The 24,171-nt window shown below is 43.3% G+C and overlaps 7 protein-coding genes across 7 annotated transcripts; 3 read left to right on the top strand and 4 right to left on the bottom strand.

Moving 5' to 3' along the window:
• Positions 1-4,572: 4,572 nt before the first annotated feature.
• On the top strand, positions 4,573-6,777 carry N7506_004246 (DUF3435 domain-containing protein; the record flags this gene model as incomplete). Its single annotated transcript, XM_056953541.1, has 5 exons — positions 4,573-4,868; positions 4,958-5,192; positions 5,279-5,601; positions 5,659-6,047; positions 6,116-6,777. The coding sequence occupies 5 exons, from the start codon at positions 4,573-4,575 to the stop codon at positions 6,775-6,777; spliced, it is 1,905 nt and encodes a 634-aa protein (XP_056812430.1).
• Positions 6,778-8,400: 1,623 nt separating this feature from the next.
• Positions 8,401-10,840, top strand: N7506_004245 (dipeptidyl peptidase III; the record flags this gene model as incomplete). Its single annotated transcript, XM_056953540.1, has 7 exons — positions 8,401-8,492; positions 8,553-8,754; positions 8,807-9,611; positions 9,942-10,205; positions 10,254-10,327; positions 10,379-10,402; positions 10,451-10,840. The coding sequence occupies 7 exons, from the start codon at positions 8,401-8,403 to the stop codon at positions 10,838-10,840; spliced, it is 1,851 nt and encodes a 616-aa protein (XP_056812429.1).
• Positions 10,841-11,375: 535 nt separating this feature from the next.
• On the bottom strand, positions 11,376-12,357 carry N7506_004244 (uncharacterized protein; the record flags this gene model as incomplete). Its single annotated transcript, XM_056953539.1, is given in 3 exon segments — positions 11,376-11,454; positions 11,465-12,194; positions 12,303-12,357. 3 exon segments carry the CDS (start codon positions 12,355-12,357, stop codon positions 11,376-11,378), a joined length of 864 nt encoding a protein of 287 aa, XP_056812428.1.
• Positions 12,358-12,824: 467 nt separating this feature from the next.
• On the bottom strand, positions 12,825-14,147 carry N7506_004243 (tetratricopeptide repeat protein; the record flags this gene model as incomplete). Its single annotated transcript, XM_056953538.1, has 4 exons — positions 12,825-13,074; positions 13,129-13,308; positions 13,358-13,834; positions 13,888-14,147. The coding sequence occupies 4 exons, from the start codon at positions 14,145-14,147 to the stop codon at positions 12,825-12,827; spliced, it is 1,167 nt and encodes a 388-aa protein (XP_056812427.1).
• Positions 14,148-14,862: 715 nt separating this feature from the next.
• On the bottom strand, positions 14,863-16,080 carry N7506_004242 (uncharacterized protein; the record flags this gene model as incomplete). Its single annotated transcript, XM_056953537.1, has 3 exons — positions 14,863-15,434; positions 15,506-15,704; positions 15,766-16,080. 3 exons carry the CDS (start codon positions 16,078-16,080, stop codon positions 14,863-14,865), a joined length of 1,086 nt encoding a protein of 361 aa, XP_056812426.1.
• A 2,362-nt stretch (positions 16,081-18,442) lies between these two features.
• On the bottom strand, positions 18,443-22,195 carry N7506_004241 (uncharacterized protein; the record flags this gene model as incomplete). The annotated part of the gene is made up of 4 exons (XM_056953536.1): positions 18,443-20,962; positions 21,007-21,348; positions 21,402-21,697; positions 21,778-22,195. 4 exons carry the CDS (start codon positions 22,193-22,195, stop codon positions 18,443-18,445), a joined length of 3,576 nt encoding a protein of 1,191 aa, XP_056812425.1.
• A 229-nt stretch (positions 22,196-22,424) lies between these two features.
• On the top strand, positions 22,425-23,561 carry N7506_004240 (uncharacterized protein; the record flags this gene model as incomplete). Its single annotated transcript, XM_056953535.1, has 4 exons — positions 22,425-22,997; positions 23,051-23,150; positions 23,204-23,412; positions 23,463-23,561. The coding sequence occupies 4 exons, from the start codon at positions 22,425-22,427 to the stop codon at positions 23,559-23,561; spliced, it is 981 nt and encodes a 326-aa protein (XP_056812424.1).
• Between the last annotated feature and the right edge of the window lie 610 nt (positions 23,562-24,171).

Below are 24,171 nucleotides of genomic sequence, written 5' to 3'. Positions count from 1 at the left end.
ATGAAACACCTCCAATTCTAAAGGAATATTGTCTAAGTTAGATAACTTTAATTCCTTTTTATCTAGAAGCTAGATTTCTTTTGGAAGTTTTAAAATCGTGAAAATTATTGTTTTATTTTTTGCTGTTTTTATAAATTAGTGAGATTATAGCAATTCAAAATCTTTATTTTCAAACTATTATAAGGACGTTTTTAACTTTAAAGAGATATTGAGATTGTTAAAGGTTGTTTTTGACAAGAGTATTAGAGATCCCTCTAAATAGAGATCTCTATCGATTATAATATAAACTCGTTTAAATATTTTAGTGGTATTTCTTAAATCTATTATAGTAAGGGAAATCTAGTATACGCCTTTAGTTTATACATGTTTTAAGGCGATTCTAGTTAAAGAAAGAGATTTAAATAAGATATAAGAAAGTTGATATTTTTACATAAATTCTTTGCTAATTAGATTGACTTTCGTGTATATGTTAAGATCTATATTAGTATGAATATTATTGACTAGGATTGAGACATAAAATCTGATTGTTATCTCGATTCGAGGATAAAGAGATAGAATATTAAGGTCTATTCTATCTCTTCGATTTTTCCCAATTTATTAGTGTTTCTCTAGGATATAATCTCTTACACTTTAGTTTTTGCAAAGTAATCCTTTATTTTATGATTTGTACGATTGTATTTGGCATATTTCATTTCTGATTTAGGCTAGTTTCTTTTATTGAATAGTTTATTTTTAGTGTCTTTTTTCGTCTAGTTGGCTTTTTCTTTGATTTTAAGATCATTCTAAAAGTATGAAGTCCTTTCGTTGTGATGATTTCTAAAGTTGTTTTTAAAGCTTTTTTGCTTCGTTAAAGTATATTAAGATTCTGAATCAGTATTGGTTTGCTTTCGTTTCTCTTCCAATTTGTCTTGATATGAGACATGCTAAAGAGTCTTTACTATCTTTGATATCTCGTTTTAGGTTTTAGAGAGTTTAGATCTCTTTTAGTTTTTAATAATCCTATTTTATAGGGATTTTTGAAGCTTATTAAACAGTCTATAAGCTAAGATTTCTTTTTTTCTATTAGAAGATATTTTTCTAATAATTCTAGATAAAAAAAGAACTCTATTAGATTTTAATGATCTTATTGTTTAGTTATTTTAAGACTATTAATAATCTTAAATTTTAGATTAAAAATATTATCTAGAAATAATAATATCTAGATAGTGAATAGGCCCTAATTCTAAGCTAATTTAAGTTATTATTTATAGTGAATCTTCCATTTGTTTTTATATTTAGCATATAGAAAGTTTATTATTACAAGTATCTTTTATTTATTAAAGATATACTTGTTCAGTATTCCTAGGAAGAGATCTTCGAGGTTAGAGATCTAGGTCTCTCTTTAGGAAATACTAAAATGTTCTTTAAAAGTATCGATATGTTATTTAATCTCTTCTTTCTATCGTCGATTTTAAGGTCGTCTCAAGGACGAATCGCTACTAAATCTACTCTTATCGGATTCTAATAAAGACGAGCTTGAGTCGTTTAAAAGGGTTGCCTAATACTTCTACTACCTCTTTGTGGCTTTGTAAACATCTTTTATTTCCTTCAAGCTTTTAGCAGCGGCTGCAAATTCCCTATAGTGAGCGGCTTGGACTAATATGTGTTATGTTTTCTCAAGAATATTTTCTAGTTGAATCAATATTGATTTAGTATTAATTCCTGTCTCCGCAGTAGGGATGTCTTTAGCTTCGATAACTAGAATAGACTCCATTCTTTGTTGTTTTTGTGTCTCTTGCTAAATAGGATCCTCTTTAATTGGTCTAATTGATTGTGTTTGTATATTTTTTTCTTTTAGAGAGTTAAAAGTGGAAGAATTAGAAATTGTAAAGGTTATATGTTGTTAAGTGTAATATCTGTTAACTTGATAAAAGGAAGGATAAGAATAGACGTCGATATGGTTACGAATTAATAGTAAATAGGAGGGGATTCTATAGTATTGTCTTTTAATACAAGACTGATTCTTGATTAAAATCAGAGAGGAGCCTCGTCTTTCCCTCTTAAATATCTAATCTATTGAGGGAGCCATTAGATCCTGTAAGCTATAGGGAATCTGCGTCGACTCGTCATTGATTTGTATGACGTTTGGACCCTTTTCGATAGTCTTCCCGATCCATAAGCTCTGAACCCCTGAGGTATGAATTCTCATTGCCTGGAATATCAGCCATCCCTTGTCACGGGGAAGTATGGAGAAGAACCCCGTTACATTTAGATCAAAGGATTTAAAAAAATCAAGACTTGAAGATAATGATATAAATAACTTATAGGTTATTTATAGGTCTTATAAGTTACCTATAAGTTACCTATGGGTTTTCTAGGTTATCTATTTAATAAACTAATTATAATAATAGTATTTATTTATTATAGATCTAGAAATAATAGATTATTTTAAATAAGAATTAATTTAAGATCAAATTAATCTCTCTCTATAGAGTAATAGTACTCTAGTACTATAAGTATATAGTTCTTTTCTATTAAGATAAATATAATCCTTTATCTTATATTATCTATTTTTATATTCTTTCTAATTATATCTATAATATTATAACAAGAAAGTTAAATTTCCTAATTATTTAATATATATATTTTATTATTATTTAATATTAATAAAGTTGATCTTTTACAAACTATCTTTTTAAACAATATCTCAATTTTCTTTAATCTATATTATCTAACGCTATTAATAATATCTAGTTCAAATAAGAATACCTTTTAATAATCTTATCTTTTTTTTTTAGAGCTTTTATCTTTAATTAAATAATATATATCTAATTAAATAAGATTCTATTTTATTTATTTAATTAATATAATAGATAAATAAGAAGAATTTATTTAGTAGTAACTATAAACTAGATTTAAATAATAAAAAAGGATCTATTAGAATATATATCATTTATTAATAATCTAATAATACTTTTTTAAGATAACAAATAGAAAGATAGACATTCTAAAAGTCAAATATTTAAAATATAAGGTTTTATTTAATTATCTAGACTTAGATAATAGTACTTCTATAATAAACAAATATATTTAAAAAAGTAGATATTAGTAGATATTTAAAAATCTAGATATTAGATAATTTATCTAATCGATATAGTATTAGTCTTATATTTTTTTTAGTTATATTAAGTTAATCTATATCCAAAATAGAAGTTTATTTTAAATAGTTATAGCTATTATATAAAAGAGTTAAAAAGATATCTAAATTAGATTTTTTATAGACTCTAATCTCCTCTAGGAACTTTTAAAACATCTCAACTTCTATAACTTAATTTTAATAGCTTAATATATAATCTTAAGACTAGATCTCTTTTATTTATAAACTATTTAACGTTGAGTGACTATAAAGATTATTTCTTATTAAAAAGAGGTTTTAAAGTCTTTTCTAATAGAAATTAAAATATCTTTTACTCTTAATTGTTAGACTTCTCTATTTATAAATATATTTATAACTATTATTACCTATTTTTTAAATTAAAACTAAAAGTACCAAGAGATCCTATTTAATTTTAAGCTTATCTTTAGATTATATACTAGTATAAATTTAAGTATAGTAATAAGAGATATCTTTTAGAAATATAAGTTAATAGATTAAATATTTGTAATGATAATTAATAATATATTTAATAATATTATACTTTTAGAGAAGCTCTAGAATTGTATTAAACTTTTTGAGTTAAATAATAATACTATAATTGTTTATATCCTATATCTTATATATATAATCTAATTAAATCTAAAAAGTCTTTTTAGAAAGATAAAGACTATCTCTAATAATAATATAATTAAAAAAGCTTGGAAGTAAAATAGTACTATTTATTCTCGAGATTAAAAAAGTGATATTATTAATACATTTAAAAAGATTTAGATTCTAAAATCTGATTTTAAATTATATATTAATATATCTTTTAGATCTAAAAGCTTATTATTTATATAAATAGTAATCTATAATACTAGAAACAATTCTTTAAGCTATAGTCTAATTTATTAAAGCTTATTTCTATTCAAGATATACGTATTTAATAGAATTTAATATTTCTAATATTACTCTAATAAGGTAGCAGACGGCAAACGGGCTTCCAAATGTGGCCGCAAGTGAGGCCGTTTTAGGCCGTCGATTTGCCAAATTCCTTGCCACGCACTTCTATCTTTGACCACGGCCACGCGATTTCCGCTTGGCGCAGCCACAAGCACCCCTCAGTTTTCTAGCGTTGCCTGAGGGTGTTGCGCCTGCATCTTTGGTATCCACACTTGGTACCCAGGCTGAGGTTTTCGTTCAGGAGTACAGTATAGTCAACACTGCGTCCCTTTTTCCTCCCAGGAGCCTTTTTCACCATGGCACTGAAACGCTGCGATCAGTGGAAACTCATATATTGGGCCCTTCCCCTGGGGTCTTCTCAGACTTTTGATGTTTGACACTCATTCAAAAGAGTTTGCCCAATTCTTTTTCCTTCCCTAGCTCTCTTTCGCTCTTTCTTTTGCTAAGAGCAATTACCCCCAACTCCTCGCTAGACGATTCCCCGTTACCACAGCATGGCTCCTTCCCGGCGAAAGGCCAACTCACCTCCGTGTGAAGATGAAAATCTCAGCCCCGACAGCTCCGACGATAGCGGCGATGACCAATATGACACGGATCCAACAGAGCCTGACCGCGAAGACGATCAGTTGAAGGATGCAGGTGATGTCGCGCAGCTCTTTGCAGACAACGAGCATTTGCCAGAATACTATCTACAGCAACTTGAGCAGTTTGATGAGTCCGTTTACACCCAGGAAGATTACAGCAAAGGCACTGTGTCTCTCCTTGACCAAGTTGAAACGAGATGGAATCAGTGCGTTACACTTCGTTAGAAATCCTAGCACTCCTAGTCTTTCACTCCTAGTATTTCCACACACTATGACTAACTAAAAGCCGTCTCAGGTTCTGTGCATGTATTCAAAAAGATCCTCAGCAAGAATTTTCGAAGCTATCCGTTGGCATTTTGTATACCTTTTTGGATTGGGCTTTGAACCTGCGACGAGGGAAGAATGGAAGACGACTACCCGGAATCAAGCGGAAGAGCTCGCTGGAAACTTTCTGGAAGGTTTTTCGACTTGTTTTTGAAAGAGCCACATCTGGCAAGATTGAAAATCGCATGAATCGACAGATGCGCCGGGTAAGTCCCTCCTTTGCCGAACCACGGCACCGTTGTCCTTGCAAAAACGCTTTAAACCGTATAGTTGGTAATGATCAATCTTCTAGGTCATTCGAAAGTTGTCCCGAAATCATAAGTTATCCTGCAAGGGCCGTAAAAAGTCCACCATGTACGTGGAGGACTTGACAATGGTCGTCGAGACCGCGATCAGTACTACAAAAAAGAAATTTGGACATGGGAGGCATCGCATCGAGCTCTGCCTCTTCTTGCAACTTGCTGGCCTCACTGCCAATCGTCCTCAGGCCATATTAAATTTGATGTACCGTCATATTCGAGTCAGCCTGCTCCGAGATCCGCAAGGTGGCCCACATAGAATCGTGATTGAGTTCACCTTCGAGTTCACAAAAGGGTTCCTTGGCACGAAAGACGAGTGAGTGAATATATTAGGAGTTTACTACGGTCTTCAGGATAGTTAACAGACACGCAGAAACACCTATATTCTTCCTGAGATCATTTTTGACCCATCGCTTGTTCTCAGTCCACATGTCTCTTTACTAGGCTTGCTCTTCGGGGATCGTGCTTTCAAGCGGGTCGAGGGACAGGAGGTTTTGTTCTCCGCAGATCAGCTCCCTCGTCTAAATATTCCGGAAGATTGTAATGAACTTCCATTGCTCCTCGACCCGGATTTAGACGATGTTCCAGTATTCCGACAAACAGAACGGACATTGCAAGGAATGAGTATCTCCCCCGACAAGCCTCTACCATACTCTACGCTGCTCCCGTGGGTCAAAACAATTGGAGTCATCACTGGATTTCGACAAGTTGCTCGCCCTTACAGCTTGCGATATGGCGCTGCCAAAGCGTTGGATAATAGCGGTAAATGAAGTTGCATATATGTATCGTGCACAATCACAACTTACTAATCATTGTTTCTTTTGTTTTAGGTTCCGTGAGCGACTCTCTTCGTAATCTGATTATGCACCACGCCGATACTCGCACCTTTCTGAAGTACTACCTTGATAGGAGGATTGATAAAAACCTACCTGCCTTAATTCGCGGTCTCAATCCAGACGAGGATATCATGCACGCAGCCTGCCGAATGAGCAGGACCATCGACCCAAACCGACCGCAAGACCTGACGACTGTGCAATCGTCCTCGGTCAATCAAAGGCCGGAAATCCTAGCTCTGGTCCAGCGCCGTGACGAGCTTCGTCAACAACTAGGCCGACCCCTCTCGCGGCATCGAGGCACTGTCAAATACGGCGCTTATAGAAAGCTGAATCAAGAAATCAATGGCGCGAGAGAACGGGCAAGAAATGCCTTGCTGTCACAGCTTCAGGAGAAATACGACCAAGAGCAACCTATGCTGGAAGTTCAACGACAGCTTTCCGAGGCTACGCTTGAAAAAGCGGTCAAAACAAAACTGCAAAGATCGGAGGAGCTTCCTCCTCTTCAAAAGCGGCTGATCGAATGCCTACTGAGTCTGCCACCGCCAACTTTGGATCAAGAGATGCATCGGCGGACTGAAGCAATCGATGCGGTCGCTGTTTATTGTCAATTTGAGGAAGGGGGAAACGTGCCGTCTGCCGCGCAACAAACGGTTTGAGAATGACGTGGTCGAGCTAGATGGTCCTGGCAATCACCCCTCAGAAGATGAAGCGACCGAGAGCAAGTCTCAACCAGATTCTCCTCTTGAGGCTGCTTTTCGATCTATCATGAAGGATCACCGACCTCTGTTTTGCTTTATTTGTCTAGGACAAACAGAACTGGATATGAAGAAGCGTGTGCAGCAATTTGCATCGCATGGTGATGTTTCGAAACATATTAAGCGAAAGCATCTTCAAAACTTTGCAACTAGCACCGAAATTGCGTGCAATGTATGCGATCGAAAGTTTGATAAAATGATGCACTTTCAGCGCCATGCAATTGATTTACACTCAACTGTGACGGGGTCAGCGGTCTTCAATCATCAATAAATGATTTACTTTGTTGGGGGCAATTCTCACCATTGAGACCCAGGAATCTGAGCCCGCTGTCTTCTTCACACTCGTGCCTAACAACGTCGCTCGACATCATGTATGCCCACATAGAAACTTCCCTTCAACCCCGACAAACCAGATAAGGTTTCAAAGCGATCAACATGCACAACCTGTTCATATCGAAGGAGGGGTAAATTCCGGCCCCATTCAAACAATGATCCTCTTGCTAGTGACGCTGAAAGAGGAAGGGAGGTTGACATGGGAAGAAATCACGGACCATTTTCCTAGGTGCACTACATCAGCATTGCAAGTGCACTGTTCTACATGTACCAGATTTGCTCGATCCTGCTAAATTTACTTTTCGTATTCCCCTAGTCATGACTTAATCAATTACAGAAGGAAATGCATCAAACGGAAGTGATCAAAGAGTCAATATAGAGCCCGCTGTGTCATAACGCCTCCTTATACTTTCGCCCACGTTCAAGCTGCGGCCTGCGTAGCTTGGTCTACCGGAGACAAATTCCTCACACACTTGGCCCATTGGCCAATATCTCTCACGAATTGGCGTGCGATACCTACCATAGTCCCTTTGACGACAAAGAATGACAGATCTTGGTCCTCATAGATCAGTTTGAGGTCTAGACCATTGGCTAACGCCACATTGCATGTTTGCCAGGATTGAGCTTTCAAGTCGTCGTCCGCGACATTCGCTTAATGCCATGCGCTGTAAGTTCTGATGGCTTCATCTAGTAGTTCAGGAATCTTGAGGTCATCCATGACTAGGTCATTTGGTGGCAGTCAAATTCTGTACGTTTACGAGTTTTCTTACAGTCACCAGCAAGCCGGAATAAGCTAGTTACTAGGACCTTGCAGAACGACTTATCACGTTGATTGATCATGTGGATACATATTTGCATTTATTCTTCTTTGACCGTCTGTGAAAAAGATTAGGAAATAGAGCGAAGAATTGAGCTGCTTTACCCAGAATCCTATAAATGAACTTCGCCCTGATGATCTCCTTTGTTTTAGGTTTTGAAAACGAAGAAGTTGAAACAGTGGTTATTTGTCGACAGACTCATCACGTAGACGGCCACTCATCGTATAATGCGTAAATTTCTTCCTTTCAAAAGAGAAGTCAGTTCCCGGCTTGAAGTGACTTTTTGTCAGCAGTTAGGTCACGTGTGCGGGGCATCCGTATTTTCTCTTCATCAAAGGTCAACTCTTCAACCAACCAAAGTTTACCTTCCACAATGGAAGCACCTCAGATATTCCAACTGTCAGTTGGATCAACGTTCAATGGCCTGGGCTCACAACAGAAGCTGTATGCTCACTATATGTCTAAGTACGCAACACTCTAAGCCTCACGCGGCTCGAAGATGCCCGTCGTACTGACGAGTGTCAGAGCGGCATGGGGTGGCTCGCGCATCATCTTTAAGCAGGTATCTCCGGAAGCCAATCTAATATTTGATTTTGTTATGGCCCTTTATAACAGCTGCGATGGTGACTGGGAACGCCTCGCTATCCGGGCCAATCTTGACTTTAAAGAGGTCCAATTGTTTCTAGACTACGCTGCAGTGTTTCTGTCCAATATGGGGAACTATTATGTAAGACTCGAAATGGCCCTTTGGAACATCACAAATATTGATTTCTGAGTAGGGATCTGGTGACCAAAAGTTCATTCCTGCTATCCCTAAAGACAAGCTTGGGGCTTTAGCGGCTTCCGCGACCTCAAGTGCAACTACTCTTTGGGAACAAATTCAAGATGCGATGTTCCAGACACCACCACTCAGTCTAGGGCCTCCAGACCAACTGACCCAGAGCACATATTACCCGGGACATGAAATTGCCTCGTTCCAGGAAGATGTAGCCCTGGTTACAAAGGTCATGGATGAGCTCAAAATACTGCCGGAGAACACTCGCCTAGAGAAAAGAACACTCTCTCTAGAGGATGAAGTTCTCGACATCCTCCAAGCGTCGGTGGAAGAGAGTATTTCTATCTGCCATGTTACCAACAGTCCCACACCAAATGGTAAGACAATTCGCCTGGTGAACGGGGATCACAAGGATCAACTGGCACGCATAAACGCATATCTGGAAAAAGCTCTGGAGTACGTCTCAAACCAATCTCAGTATGAAATGATACGTAAGATCCAAGAAAGCTTTACCACCGGCAATCTCGCAGCATACAAAGGCTCTCAGAGAATCTGGGTGAATGATAAGGCTCCACCAGTTGAAACGGTAATCGGTTTCATTGAACCTTACCGAGACCCACTTGGTATTAGGTCTGAATTTGAAGGAATCGTTGGAATACCTGATCCCGACCAAACGAGGACACTGAAGCAACTGGCAAAGGAGGCAGATGAGTTTGTCTACAGGCTTCCGTGGGTGAACAGAGAGTGCGGCACCAAAGGACCGTTTGAAAAAGAGGTATTCAAGGCGCCGGACTTTTCCAGCGTCCAGAGTATGAATAATCTCCTTGCCTTAAGTTGCCTTTATGCTTACTCGTGTTAGGCCTCGCTTACTGTTCAAGCATCATCTTTCCGGGAATTAATCTTCCGAACGTGAGTTTTCTGTGAAGCAATATGCTGTCTCGAAGAGAATCTAAAAGGCGGGCAGTACAACGACATTCGTCAAGAGACAGGTTACAAAAATCTCATTTTTTCCAATCGCATGGTAGCAGAAAGTGATCGACCAAGAGGCCTGCATATGGTCGACGACTCAGAAAAAGAAACGTTCAAGAAACACCGTCATCATGCATATTATATCTGGGTTGTATTACATGAAATCCTAGGCCACGGAACAGGGAGATTCCTCGCAGAGACTTCCCCAGGCAACTTCAATTTCAATACTGCTCGGCCACCATTGAACCCAATTACCGGCAACCCGATCAAAAATTGGTATCTACCTGGCCAGACGTGGACCGGAGTATTCGGGGATCTTTCAACTACCGTGGATGAATGTAGGGCAGAGCTTGTGGGCGCTTATTTGATTGACGATCAAGACATTCTGTCCTTGTTCGGGTATACGCAGCACGGGGAGATTAAGCCAGATGACCGTATGATTGTTGCATTCCAACTGGATGACTACTGTTAACGAAAGCTAGTCGTCTACAACATGTACCTTCAACTAGGTACTGACGGACTTCGAGGATTGGAGAATTACGATCCCGCCACAAAGGTACGCAAATCTAGCCACCTATGTTCTCCAAGGCCATGCTAATTTGAACAGAAATGGGGCCAAGCGCATAGTCGAGTAGGTTTTTCGTTCCTGCTTTCCCACCATATTCTCACTATTATACAGGCTCACTACGCCATATTACGCCATCTCCTGCGTGACACCAATGACCTCTACGCCATCACATGCGATCCTCAAGCTGGAAGGCTAACGGTAAAGGTCAATAGAGCTCGCATTATCCATCAAGGGAAGCCTTCCCTTGGTCGCATGCTGTTAAGGCTACACATTTACCGCTGCACTGCCGATAATGTTGCTTGCCGCAGATTTTACGAAGATCTCTCTAGCGTGGACGATGAAGCTCTGAAATGGAGAGAAATAGTCACCGCCAAAAAGGACCCGCCTCTAGCCTTCTCTCATGCAAACACGTACCTTGATGGTGATGCTGTCAAATTACGAGAATATGAACCGACATCTAGGGGTATCATCCAAAGCTGGGCCGAACGGGGGTATATTTAAATATCATGTTGGACTAGCTTCCAGTTCTGTATACAGATAAGGCATTCTTACATGTCGATTAAAAGAATGAATTTACTAAAAAAAGACCGAGAAAATGATCACACGAACAACTGAACAGACTGCAAAATCACCTGCAAAAGCGCCATTAGCGATCCGAATGCCCCAAATATAATCACCGCCCAAAATGTCATCCAATTGGCCGAGTTCCTATTATCCCTCCACAACTGAAGCCAAGTCCGTGGCGCCGAAGCAGACAAATACCTTTGTAAAACGACAATGCGATACCGCAAGATCGGAAAATCGTTTGGTAGGTAGTATTTCTCCTTTTCCACCAGATTCCAGTCCCGTCGTAGGTCCAGCAATAACAAATTCAACGATCGCATGCCACACAAACTTAACAAGAGCGAATCCCTCATTGTGCGGTTCTGTTCCGTGCAATGGAGAAACGGGTCCACGGACCGAAACAATGCTCGCGATTTCTTGGTCTGACCAAACAACAATCTGTAGGACAGAAGGACTTCGAGTAAAAAATGGTTTATTTCCGTCTCTGTTGCCCATTGACATCGGAGACGGCTTGTCGTTGCACAAGCGTGTAGCACACCTCTACCCTTCCCCTGTTCATACTTTGCCAGCGAAAATTGGCAGAACGAAGGGAAGCGGAAAAGTGATATTTCCTTTGTGGCAGAGTTGAATTCCAAATGGCAGGATAATGCATCGGTCCATTTGACTTTGATACCGGCAATGTAATGAAGTGCGTATGCGTTGAATCTCTTAGCATCAACTTCCGTTTGCTGTTGGAAGGCGTGATGGATACTTTGATCGTCGTCTAGACAGAGGTTCCTTGATGGTAGAAGCACGCCAAAGCCCATGAGAAGCTCACTAAGGGGCTCGCGAGCACAGTTTGCGACATCTTGTGTTAGAGATGCGTGAGTATAGTTGCAGCAACCGAGGTTTTCGGTGATGCATAATTGATGCGGTGTTTCGGAAGTTAGATCCAGCGGAAAAGGAGAGTAGAGCATGGTTTGGTAGCCCAAAATGCAGAAGACAAAGTAGCGAGCATAGTTGAGGTTCTCCTCCAACGTCTCTGAATCCAAAATATTCTCACCGAGGAGGTTTCCAATCATCCCATCGATGGTGATAGTGTTGTCTTGGATGGCGGATTCCGCCACACAGAGGAAGGTGCGGTTGAAGAGGCCCCAGTGCGATTGGGAGGTGCAGTGTTCGTGGTTCGCGTGGAAGATGTTGAATATTTGCAATGGGATTTTAGTTGTTTGAGATTTGAGCCAGGTGGTGTACCAGACTGTAGCTTCGCTTTTAGGATCGAGCTCTAACCCGTTTGGGAGTAGGTGTGATCCTGGAGAAGTGGCACAGGCTTCATGGAAAGTGCATGATTTGCTGTCTTTTTGGTTCATTAATCATTTAAAGCCCCCCTTCAACCTCGCGGCCTAACAGTTTGACTTACCGGAAGAGCAGAGACGCTGTATAGGTTTCGATTGAGCATTTCGCGACTGTCTCATGGTGATGGAGTGTAGTTTCAACGCTGAATGTCAGATAATAGCGGATGAAGCAATATACGATGTCAGAAAAAGAAATTCAAGATCAACTAGAAAAGAAACAGAAAAAAAAATATGGAAGACAGGAAGTGGGCAGACAAATAATAAAATCATCGTACGCCAGTGGAGAGACTTTTCCGTCATTCGCTTGAATTCCAAAAATGTGAAACTTGGGCGTTTCACTTCGGGCGTCTTTAGTATCTCGGGCGGCTATGGAAATTATGGCGAGTAGACAACTTTGCATCTGCAGCTCGAAGGTAGCGTGGGCGGCAAATGCCCTGGTGTTCTTGGCTCAATGAATAGCAGCAGCTATTTTTAAACTTCGATGCTTAGATAATTGACACCGTCAGCTACATAGGCTTCTAAATGGATCTCGCGCATCAAGAATCATATTACATGATATGTGTATGAAGAGCTTCATCAGATGTGAATCACCACAGCATCCACGGGACAAGATCCTCAAAGTCAGATGCAGCCCCATTCACTAGAAGGTAATCTCCATCGAGACCATTGAGATCTTTTCTAAGCGAAACCGCCCTTTCGAGACATTTCGTGCTTTCTTTGTCCTTCCCGAGATCTCCCAGAATCTGCGATAGCTTATAGTTCGCCCGAGCTAAATGTCCTATACCCTCAACTTGCGGGAGTCCTTCTGATATCCTGATGCACTCTTCGAGAAGTTGGCTGTTGAATGTCAATAATTGTGGCGACTTCATATTGGACTGTGTGGCTGCTTACTGTGCTAATCCCATGTTTCCCCCCTTGTGAAAAAGAACAGCTACCTGGTAGAGCGAGTCACAGACTTTGAGGCGCTCGCCCAAGTACTCCTTTCGAAAACTCAGGGCTTTGGAAGCAAATCTGAGCGCTTCATCGAGAAGCCCTTGCGCGAATCTAATTCTGCTCAGGAGAACCATATCCCTATCATTGTTAGCCTATATGAAAGATTATTCATGAACAAAGAACTTACCCAGAAAACCTCGGGTTTCCGGTGTTGAGAAAGGTCTCATCTGAAAAGTCTTTCAGGGATGGACAGCTCTTAAGCATCGCTTCTGCTTGGTCAGGCTGCCCCATTCTCAATAACAAGCTGGCCATATTGCTATATGAATTTCCAATTCTGTCGCTGTTGTGCATCAACCGAATGTTTATTGACTGCTGAAGATAGTCCTGCGCCTTTTCAAGCTCGCCCAGCTCTGTGAACGCAAGACCTATATTGACCTGATTGGCGGCTAGAAACGAGTGGCTTTCTGCAAGTATCTCTGTGCGTATCTTGTATGCTTCTTCAAAAGCCTCCAGAGCAGCTGCAGGATGGCAGATATCGAGGTTGATCAAACCTCGAAGATCAGTTGCACTCGCGTACGCAAGAGAATCCTTGCTGGCAAACTTCTTCAGTGCTACATCAATGTATGACTGGGCAATGCTGTAGTTCTCTCTCTCGTAAAGGTACCTGCTTTGGATTAGCAACGAGTTTCCAAACAATGACGTGGCAATGAGAAATACCAAGAACAGCGAAGTAGTAGCTCTGCGAAAGATTGGTTCGCATTCTCAAAGATCTTGAATTCTTCACTCTTTTTCACGATGCTTTCAATGTGGGGCAAGCTCCTCTCGCAATAGGTCCAGGAGGCGACCTGGTGGCCAACGTCGGCACTGTAAGTGTTGGGAAAGTTCGCCGTGAGGATAGCTACTGCAAGGGAAAACATGTTCTCTCGCTCTTCGGTACTCATTCGACGGATGACTGCACGCTGGACGAGCCGGTGCATAGATATGATCCCACTCTCGCTTGACTTGTCAATAAGAGCTCCTTGAAGCAGCGTTTCTTGGGCATCTAGGAAACTTCACTCAGGTTAGTCAACGTGCGCTCGCTTAAATAACAGTAGTACCTACTCTATCTCATCCATCATAAACTCCAGAGTGGGGTCATTCACATGAAGAGCGCCATCTTTCAAGAGTGACTCATTTATGTAGTCAGAATCTAGGAATGAGAGGATCATGTGGAGGACCTTGCCGCTTCCCGAGAGTTGACTTAAAGCCATCTCCCAGACGGTCGCCAGGGTGTGGCTGTAATCCATGCTCATCGTGCCTTTAGCATCCACGCTGACCGAGTTTCGCTTGTATAATGCGAGAAAGCTCCTGAGAGGTATTTTTCTCTGAACAATGAATCCACCGATCTGATTAAGCGCCAACGGTAGACCACCGAGCGTTGAGGTGATAGCCTTTGCTTCTCCTTGGTGAATCGTTGACTCCAGGTCTAGTCCAAGAATATTAAGTAATGCTGATGACCCGGTGTCCGTATCGAAAGGTGTGACTTGGCATCCACAAGAAGCAAGGCTGAAAGCTGCAGTGGGATCTCGACTGGTTATCAGTACGGACCCGGTAGAGGCTGCAGGCCAAGCGTGTTTCAAGACGTTTAAATCTTCGGCATTGTCGTATATGAGAAGCCAACGAATCTCTGAGCCACAATATAATTAGCCCACTTTACAAATCGCAACGGATAGAGTAGCACGACTCACTTGTAGACGATAGCCACTGCTTTACTTCTAGCATGACAGCATTATCATCCGTCTCTGTATCAGGTTTGATCAAGCCAAGTCTCTTCGCAATTTCCCGGAAGCTTTGTCCGATCGTAACCAAGTTCTCGGCTGAGATCCAAAAAACGCAATCGAATTTCTCACGCGATGCATTAGCATATTTCAGCGCTATCTGTGTCTTCCCAACGCCCCCCATACCGTGCAACGCAAATGATCGCAGGGAGCGATTCAAGGAATCTGCTGATAAAGCGTCATCTATAAGGGTGAGAATAGTCTCTCTGCCCCAGAAGCGGGGGTTTTCTGTGAAAGGTATGTAGTTGGTAATCTTTGGTGCAGCTTCTGGACGTTGAGGGTGGAAGTTCGCCATCAAATTGAGGACCTCGTGGTATTTTTGATTATCCACGCGCATTCGGGTCAGCTCAACCTCGCTTTCGATGGCGCTAGACAGACGTTTGATTCGCTTAACGGTTCTCTGAAAATCATCGCGGAGCTCTGACCATGCGTTTCGTAGTAGGAACGCTTCTCTGATTTAGCTTACGCACACTTCTAACTTCCTGAAGTAAATGCACACCCCAAAGAGACGCACTTACAGTGTTTGTGGCTCCGAAAGAAATGGATCGCACGAGCATAAAAGCAAATGACCTCTTGATAAACAGAAAGAAGGGTCGCCTCCATCTCTGAGTCCATCGACACGGTTCTTTCGTAGTGTTTGAGACGTGGTAGTGTCAGGCTCAGCTCTTCCAGCATATCTGAGACTTCGTGTAAAGTATTGTCCGCTGCGGATGCCAGCTGCAGTCCTGTCAGTAAGGGCTTGGAATTGGTCAGCGTCTTGCCAGAAATATCAATATACCGTAAGAATCATTCTGATACTACCCCACACTACCGCTGTCACAGCGGTGCCTGCACCAAAGGAGACTGCCAGTACAACCGAGAAATCATTCAGCAATTTGAACGTTGGTTTTAATCGATTCATAGAGTCCAATGCCTTTCTGCCTTGCGGCCCGAACGGCTGCAAAATCTGGTCGTCTGCGAGAAGTTCCTCAAGACTACCAGTCTTCAGTATCATTCGGAAGTCATCGTCGGCGACAAGGTCTTCATGATAGCTCTCCAGAGCCTTCTCCCACAAAGGAGACAGCTTCACTTCCGAGGAAGCCTTGTCTCGCATTTCCAATAAACAAGAATACCAATTTTGTTCCTAGAGACGAGTTCAGCTTTGAGGGAAATGAGAATGGCCTCCAGGAGGTGCATCGTACATTTCAGTCAACCCGGTTGATTACCTTCGTTCGGTTGGGAGGGGTAATGTGGAGACTTGCCCATGTCGAATCCTATCACAATTGACAACTCATCAAGGACCGTAGGTCGGGTCACATGACCATCTTCAGATAGCGAGGTATGTGCGGAAGCCAAGATACCCCCTCACCCCCATCGATTTCACCTTCACGGGATAGAGATCAGCGATCATTAAACAGTCACTTTATTTGGGGTTTCCCAAGTCCTAACTAAGCACATACGACCGCGAGACATGAAGAACAGGGCTTCCCGTTTGCTCAGCTGTACTCAACAAAGCAATAGTTGGGTGGCTCGGATTTAGGATGTATCTACATCCACTTGTTAATCTTAATTTCGCAGATACCAGGAGGCCCTACGTCAGGATCAAGGCCCAATCATTCCAGGAGCCATGGATGTGATGTACTGCATCCATGCAGTGATGATTGTTATTCATTAGCAAGCAGATTCAGAATTTCTATACATAGTACATAATAAATATAAACCATAAATTTGTAATTCAATAGATAAGAAAATAGATACAAAATCAGCCGTAAAGTGTCCTGTGCGCTGGAGGACAGCGGTTATCGAGCCTTTCTTATTGGTGTTGCGAGATGTGCTAGGTGGTAGATCTGCACTAATGGGCCGGCTGGCCTATGCTTGACGTAACAAAAGGTCTGGACCGTCAAAGGAAAAAATGTCGGGATATTATCAGGTCCGATCTCTTTTTATTAGTTACTACCAAAGACGGTTGCTGTTAGATTCCCCATTAATCGAGAGAGACAGGGATTTTTGCTTAACCTCGACAAATGTCATTCACATTTGTCCCTCCTCTACTATTTCAATCTTCCCTGCATCCTTATGTGGGATGCAGTCGTGCATGTATAAGTAATACATCAAGATTTTGGCAAATATTTCCTGTCTCCCCGCAAAATGGCAGGATTGGGGTTTGCGAAAAGTTTTCTGCCAGATGATCCAAAAGCTGCTGAGTATTCGCACGGGTCCGGAAATAGTTATCCTTGAGCAGTAGAACCTTCTCAACTGCGAATTTAGCTTTATCTTCACAAGCGATGTGAGCCGAGTCATCCTCTAGGACTGAAATCTGATAGTCGGAACATAGCCGAAAATGTCCTCTATATCATTATGAAATTCAAATGACATAATTAGGAAGGTCAAGTGGAGAGCAAACGCGTGCGATACGTTCCTTGAGGACGTTGGCATGGACACTAAATTCTTTTTCATTTGGTCCCACTTTGAAATACACTATCGGGGAATCAAGGTCACTAAAGAAATATGAGCGCAATGCATTTCAACATGGGAGGTGAGGACTGTGAGAACTCACTCTGGATGCGGTAGAAGCATGATCGATGGAGAAGAAGGTTAGCAATTGAAATTGGGAAGGATTTGTGGCATTTAAATAGCTGGCCAGCCCTCAATGAGGAGAGACTGACCCTCAGTGAGGGTTGGCAACTGTAGAATTCTTGCTGGGCTTACGGCCTCAGTGAGGACAAACGACGGAAAGGAGTATTTCAATGCTTTGCCCAGAACGGGCTTCTGAGTTGTCTGTGGGTATGTACTGGCAAAGTGTATTGAAATAAAATAAATTCTCTTGACAGGAGCCAGATACTTCAGCTGCATTGTGAGCGCTATGCTGGTGATTTCCACTGTAGAGCAATCTGATTATCGATATGTATCACATTGGTCTTTGCGACATGACGGTGATTTCTGTGGCTTTTGTCTTTGGTTTTTGTCAAGGTAAATGTGTATAATTATGTTGCTTATTGGGAGCAACGACGAGCAAAAAAGCCAGTTCACTTATCGGACGAGCATCTAAGCTCCGCAGTAAAAACACTAATTACAGGACCTGGGGGCCCAGAGACAGTGAAGGCTCTGTGAAACTATTCTGATGGTCCGAGAGGATCGAAGACCCAGTTCAGCATATGTTTGTTGTCAGAAGGCCACCAAGGCTGTTAGATTAGAGACTCAAATCCCAGGCGATCATAAGAAACATACATGAAGGCTGATGACATGTAACCTGAAATTGAAGTCTGCTCATATAAGACTACGTACTAGGGCTCGGTGACACCGACCCGAGGGCGGTAGAAACAGAGCCAGAGACCCAGCAGATTCCAAGACCGCGGTCTCAAGACCTACCAGGCCATTAGAATGCCAACTTATATCTCCTACAATTTCACGACCTGCTAGGCCATAAGTCTCAGAGCTTAAGACGCCTGGTGACTGAAGACTAGCTCGAAACCTGACTACGTTATTATATCATCAGCATCAGTTGCTGCCCTTCTCTGAGCGTCCGCTTTCATCATCTCGGCCACCGCAGCCACTTTGGCTCGTGTCACTACGAGACCCTGTTGTAGGCTCATGAGGACGGTATTCGATCCATCATCCATCGCGGCCCGGACACATTGAGCAGCGCTGACTAGTCGTAAGTTCTTGTTGTAGAAGCGCGCATGTTTGTTGTCCTTGCGGGCATACTTGTGGGCTATACGATGTGCTTCCGATGGGTCATTCGGGTTGACCGGCACTTGGTCCGTCACATGCCATCCTCCATTCTCATAAATTTTGAAAGTAATCGAGATTGCATTGGGTGGAGGGTTCCGACGTGGGTGAAGCGCTTCCGGCAGAGGTGGAACTGTGAATTCACTTACGTTTTGGCCTGAGGCGGGAGCCTCTTGCGAGTCATCCTTATTTTCGCGTAGCTTCTTGTTCGTCTGTCGAACATGCTCTTTGGGTTGCTGAGGCTTAGAGACTGGTGATGCCATATCATGATGGGTTATTTGGACATCTGCTTGTTCTCGTTGGCTGGTCCCGCCCTCTCCCGTGGCCCCTGCTGAAATCTGAAGCGCTGCGGGTCGAGGCGGGCCAGTAGATTCACCTATGATCGGATTTGAGGCCGAAGGATCAGGTAAATCGCTCAGAAACTCGCGAGGTCCCATATTGTCTGTGCCCTGTTCATGGTCCGACGATTCCTGGTGACCAAGAGGGGTTGAAATCGCAGCCTGACCGATGATTGCTGACTCAGCCTGCTCTTGCTGGTCGGGTCCATCCTCTCCCACAATAATTGCTGCATCCAGCCCAGTCAAATCAATTTGAGTGATGGCCTTTGCTGCTCGGGCGCTTCGTGGCACTCGACCTTGCCGAACAATCGGGTCAGGATCCGGAGTTGTGGCTGGCGAATGTTCATTCGATATGCGAGATTCAGCTAATGCGTCCACAGCCGGTCCCACACCTGGGCTGGGAAGCACTAATGAAGCAGCTGGCTCATCGGTCGACGTAGCAAACTGCTTTTCTGATCTTTTTACACTAGTAAGTGCCCGTGTCTCTGCTTCTTGCTCAAGCACCTGAAGGGCTTGTTGTACTGCATCTTGCGCAATCTCTCTTTCCTCAGTCCTTTGATTCAGGCTTTCGCCATCCGCCTCGACAGGGCTCGACGTGAGTTGCAGATCTGTATCAGAAGACAGCCCTCTTGTCAACCGGTCTTGCATCTCAGCAGGCACGACGAACTCCACATATTCCATTGAGTCGTTCTCGCCGCTTCGTGAAGAGTCCTGAGAATATTGCGAGGCGGTATCCTCGTTCACTTCCGTTTGTCGCTCTGCAGTATCATGGCCATTTGGACTGTCAGTTGATGGTTCGTGTACGATGTCTCCCAAGTTACGCCTTGTGTCACTGACTTGAGCAAGCGCTTGCTCGTCTTGCTCGACATTTGGCAAAAGCTCTGGGTCCTCCTCAACATCTCTTCTGGTGTCGCGGAATAACTCGTTCTGTATCGCTAAATGATCATTCCCGCCGATGTGACTCTCACTGGAAGATCCTGCCATGGAAATGTCTGCACCACCAGGAACAACATGAGCGACGTCATTCATACCCATATCATGATCAGCAGTGATGGAGTCAACTGGATCGGCCGGAGCGGCAGGATGTATTTCTTCAACAATTTCCTGTCGCCGGTCTCGGTGTGACCGGTTTCCAGTTGCCTGTCTTCGACGGCGTCGTTCTTGGCGTTGCTCTCGGCGTGATTGTCTTTGTGAAGCTGATCCCATAGCTGGGACCACTCGTGGGTTACTTGGCAGGTCATCAACTGGTACGAACAGAGGGGATCTAGAAATGTCCGTTTGCAGCAGCTCAGGCGAAGCTTGATCATGGTCTTGACTTTGTGTCCATGTCAAAGGCTTGTCAAAGAAAGCAAAGTACACGCATTGTCTCACAAAAAAGGAGGAGATAGTCTGCGGCCCTGTCGCTTCTTTGGAATGCACTTTGTCTAGGAAAAGGTGAGGTCGATCTATCGGCTGCACATGCTCGAGTGGGGGACCACAACGACGTGAAAGCGTTGGTGTCCTTTCAAGAACGAACTCTGGCGATGGTAATGCTTCGTGAGCGACCGCGGTACCAAAACACTCCACTAATCGGTCAATGAGTGAATCGAATGTGACGGGGTCATATCGGTAGCTACCCGGTTTTCGGGCCTTGAGTAGAGCTTCGCGAGCAATTCTTCGGTCGGGAGAACAGTTCAACATTTCAGTGACCGGCAAAGAGTCAAATCCCAATTTCTGTGCGAGTGTAGCCATATTGTGGAGCACTACTTCGTCCGCTCTTCCGCGGATGGTCTTGGCGACAACTTTCTTGCTGGTAGCATCTTTGGCCATTTCCGGGTAATGACGCATAGCAAATAACCAGATTTGTCGATAGGCAAGTTCAAAAGAGTCCGTGCTTGGGCCTGTGTGATTCCGAAAGCTCGCATCTGATGTCTGCACGAGACATGCCCCCTGGTCGTGTCAGGCTTATAGGCATGCTTCAAGGCGGCTCGCACTGTTGGCTGGCTCTTGCTCAGAACAGCAAACTGCCGCACGCCGGTTGCGCACGCCTCGAGATAAGTAGTATCGCGGAAAAAGGTGTGAATTGAAGGAATGATCCCGTCATAACTGGACATTCGATCCCATATTCTAGGTCGTTCAGTCTCCTCAAACTGGGAGAAGACCTCACCGCTGAGTATATAGCCTTTGACTTCTCTCGCATCCGCAGAACATGCCGCTGGGGCTCTCAGTTGAAGCTTTTCCACGGTATGAATGTCGATTTTGGCCATCTGATGTCGATCGCCATCCATTAGAGTCGACCAGAATCTTTCCACATGTTGTAAATAGTGGATAATTTCCTTCGTCATTAGCGAAAAATGAGTGGAAGCCGGGGAAAGCGATGATAACTAACTTCATCGCACTTCAATGCTAGTACACGATTGAGAGAGCCGATACTCAGGCCATTCCACAGACCTGGAATGGGAAGTAGGGCATCAAAGGCGGCACAAATGTCGACGTTGTCAGGAGACATCAGTTGTCGCAAACGCTTAGCTTTATTTTCCGAAAGACGCGTCCACCACCGCTTCTGGAACGCTGCATTATGCTCGCTTTGGTATTGTCGGATTTTGCGGTATATGTCTCCATCAGTGGGTGTCTTCTCGTTTGCATATTCATCGACTAGGGTACTTCGTAATTCATGGCTAATGTCTACATAAATGTCAGACCGAACGAGGCAATTAAAAATGAAGGCTGTAAAATAGAAGTTGAGCCAATAAAACGAAACTCACCATCTAGATAGAGGTCCACCGTCCACCATCGCTCACTAGGAGCAAGGACTTCTGTTGCAGCATGCAGGCGGTGTTGACCATGTAGACACTGGATTTGGCTGGAGGGGAAAGAAAGGAACGGGTATTTATCAGGTCGATTAGTCAGCAATTCCTCCGCGGTTATCTGTGCCTCCCGCCGGGCGTGCTTCAAGTGTCGGCGGGTTACAACAGCTGTAACATGATGTTGCACGTCAAGTCGATTACAGCCATCCTTCCGAAATACCTCGCATAGTCTCTCAACATTCTTTTGGTCCAGTTGTCGAGCCACGCATGGGTGACATGTAATCTGGCTCAGATCTATCTTGGCAGTTCCTTGGTACTTCAGGCGCCGCTCAGTTGTCAGTTGTGCTTCCGCATCTGTGAACATAGATTGTTCCATCTCGGAATCCCCAAATAAGATTTCCTCAAAATGTGGTTTGAGAAGCGGCCATCAGAGCGCATTTAAGCTCTTAGGTCGTTGAATGGCCATTGGCAGATGGCAAGGCTCGCTGCGGATAGTCTCGCTGTGGATGGCAGCTCGAATGTGCCCTACAAAAACAGTGCTACCGCTGTCCCCATGGTACCTGGTTTCTTTTCCTCTGAAAGTCTTCTAGAGTCTATATTCAAACATGAAAAGAGACCAAGACAAACGGGCTACTCGGTTTGACATGTTGCAAGCTCAGGCGCATTTCTCTTCGTCGGTCACGGCAGCAGAAACGCAGCCTCACAATTTCACTGATCAGCCAGGCCATACCCAAAGCTCTATCAAATACCAAAAGGGCCCTGCGGCTCAGCAAGATCGCTCTCGCAAGATTCTGAGAGGTTCGCCAAAAACACTGGAGCTCCCCACCATTGTCGATACTGGAGGGTTGGCGCAGACTCCACTTATACGAACTTGTTCCCCGTGGGAGACTTATAAGCCCATATTTACATGCGATCTTGCCGGTACAGTATCGATTTGCGAACATCGTCGCCGGGGTTCTAAAGTAGTAGCCATACGAAGCTCGTCAAGAACCGATGGAGAGGAGTCACTCCACAAATATACGCGCTTCGACCACTTCAACATAATTTCTGCCAGTGAATGTTTCAAGGACAATGGAGTGAACCACTTCATTGTTGATGACCTACCGATCAGTTTAGAGCACCTGGTCGCCAGCGATGCCTATCCCAGTGAGGTCCAGCTGGCTTCCATTGTCAAACAAGTAAGTTCTTGTTACCGCCGTTTTCCAAAGACGACTTTGCTCATATGAAAAAGGTCATGGACGGATTGTCTTATCTGATTGAATGCGGCTATGAACATTCGTCTTTAAAGTGCTCCACTACTCTAATGAGTTTAGACGGAGTGGTGAAAATTGGTATTGTACTTAGCACTTCAAAATCGCCGGTGAAAGACTGATTGTCGTGATAGCTAGTTTAGAACTCACTGTGCCCTACACGCCGGAACAATCTCAGTCTTTGTCCTTGAAAGGCTTGGGATCTCTGACAATGGAGCTGATGCAGAAATATGTCAAAGAGAATGTGGGGATAGACGATCCAGCTCGGTGGCCCATCGATTCGAATGCCGTTGATTTTCTATCATCGACAACGTCAGCTAGGTCTGTAATGGAACTGACACAGGTAAGCTGAAGCAATATTTTCTGATTAAATCAAACATTGACAGTCTTTAGCATCCGCTTGTTGCAGCAACTTGTTCCACCGGCAGCTTAGTTGGGCTAGCGCGACTTGCCATCGTCTCTGCATGTACTTTTTATTCTTACAAAGAGTAAGGTTTGGAATGGTATTAATATAGGTCCTCATTTGATGATGGTTAAATGCATCAATCTCTCATTCTTGCATAAATCAAATTAACAGTTTTGATTGACAGGTAATTGGCATTTATATGTAAGGTGTCTTGCAGGACCACAGAATAATCTACTCTTAATTTTGCATTGAAATTTTGGCCCTGGCGGCTTGATTGATGGGAGAGAATAGGTCTCGAACTTGGGTAAGGCTCACTGAGAATCATCGACAGCAAAATTCAATCAGTTTGACCACCAAACTCTTTCACTCTCTTTCCCAGCGCCCCACCCAGATTGCGCTAAACTGTATTTGGCCACGGAAGGCCTCCCTGACTAATGGCATATGTACCTTTTGCCGATCATGAAAAATACCGTAAGCCCGATTACTGGTACCAGACACCCCGTGTTCCCAATCATCCGGGCCGCCTGGGGTGGCTTTTCGATTGCTCTGGGCCTTTTCAGCGGCAAATACAAACTCATTTCTCACTGCATATAAGAATTCCCACCAGGCGTTTATTTTTCAGTTAGCGCGACTACTACAGCATGCAGGTCTTCTTTGATTACATTTTAAAATATGACAAATGAGCAATTCGAAAGC

This window comes from Penicillium brevicompactum, assembly GCF_028827555.1.
Source record: "Penicillium brevicompactum strain IBT 35665 chromosome Unknown utg000003l_segment0_segment0, whole genome shotgun sequence".
NCBI classification, from domain to species: Eukaryota; Fungi; Ascomycota; class Eurotiomycetes; order Eurotiales; family Aspergillaceae; genus Penicillium; species Penicillium brevicompactum.
This window is presented reverse-complemented; position numbering and strand designations above follow the sequence as displayed.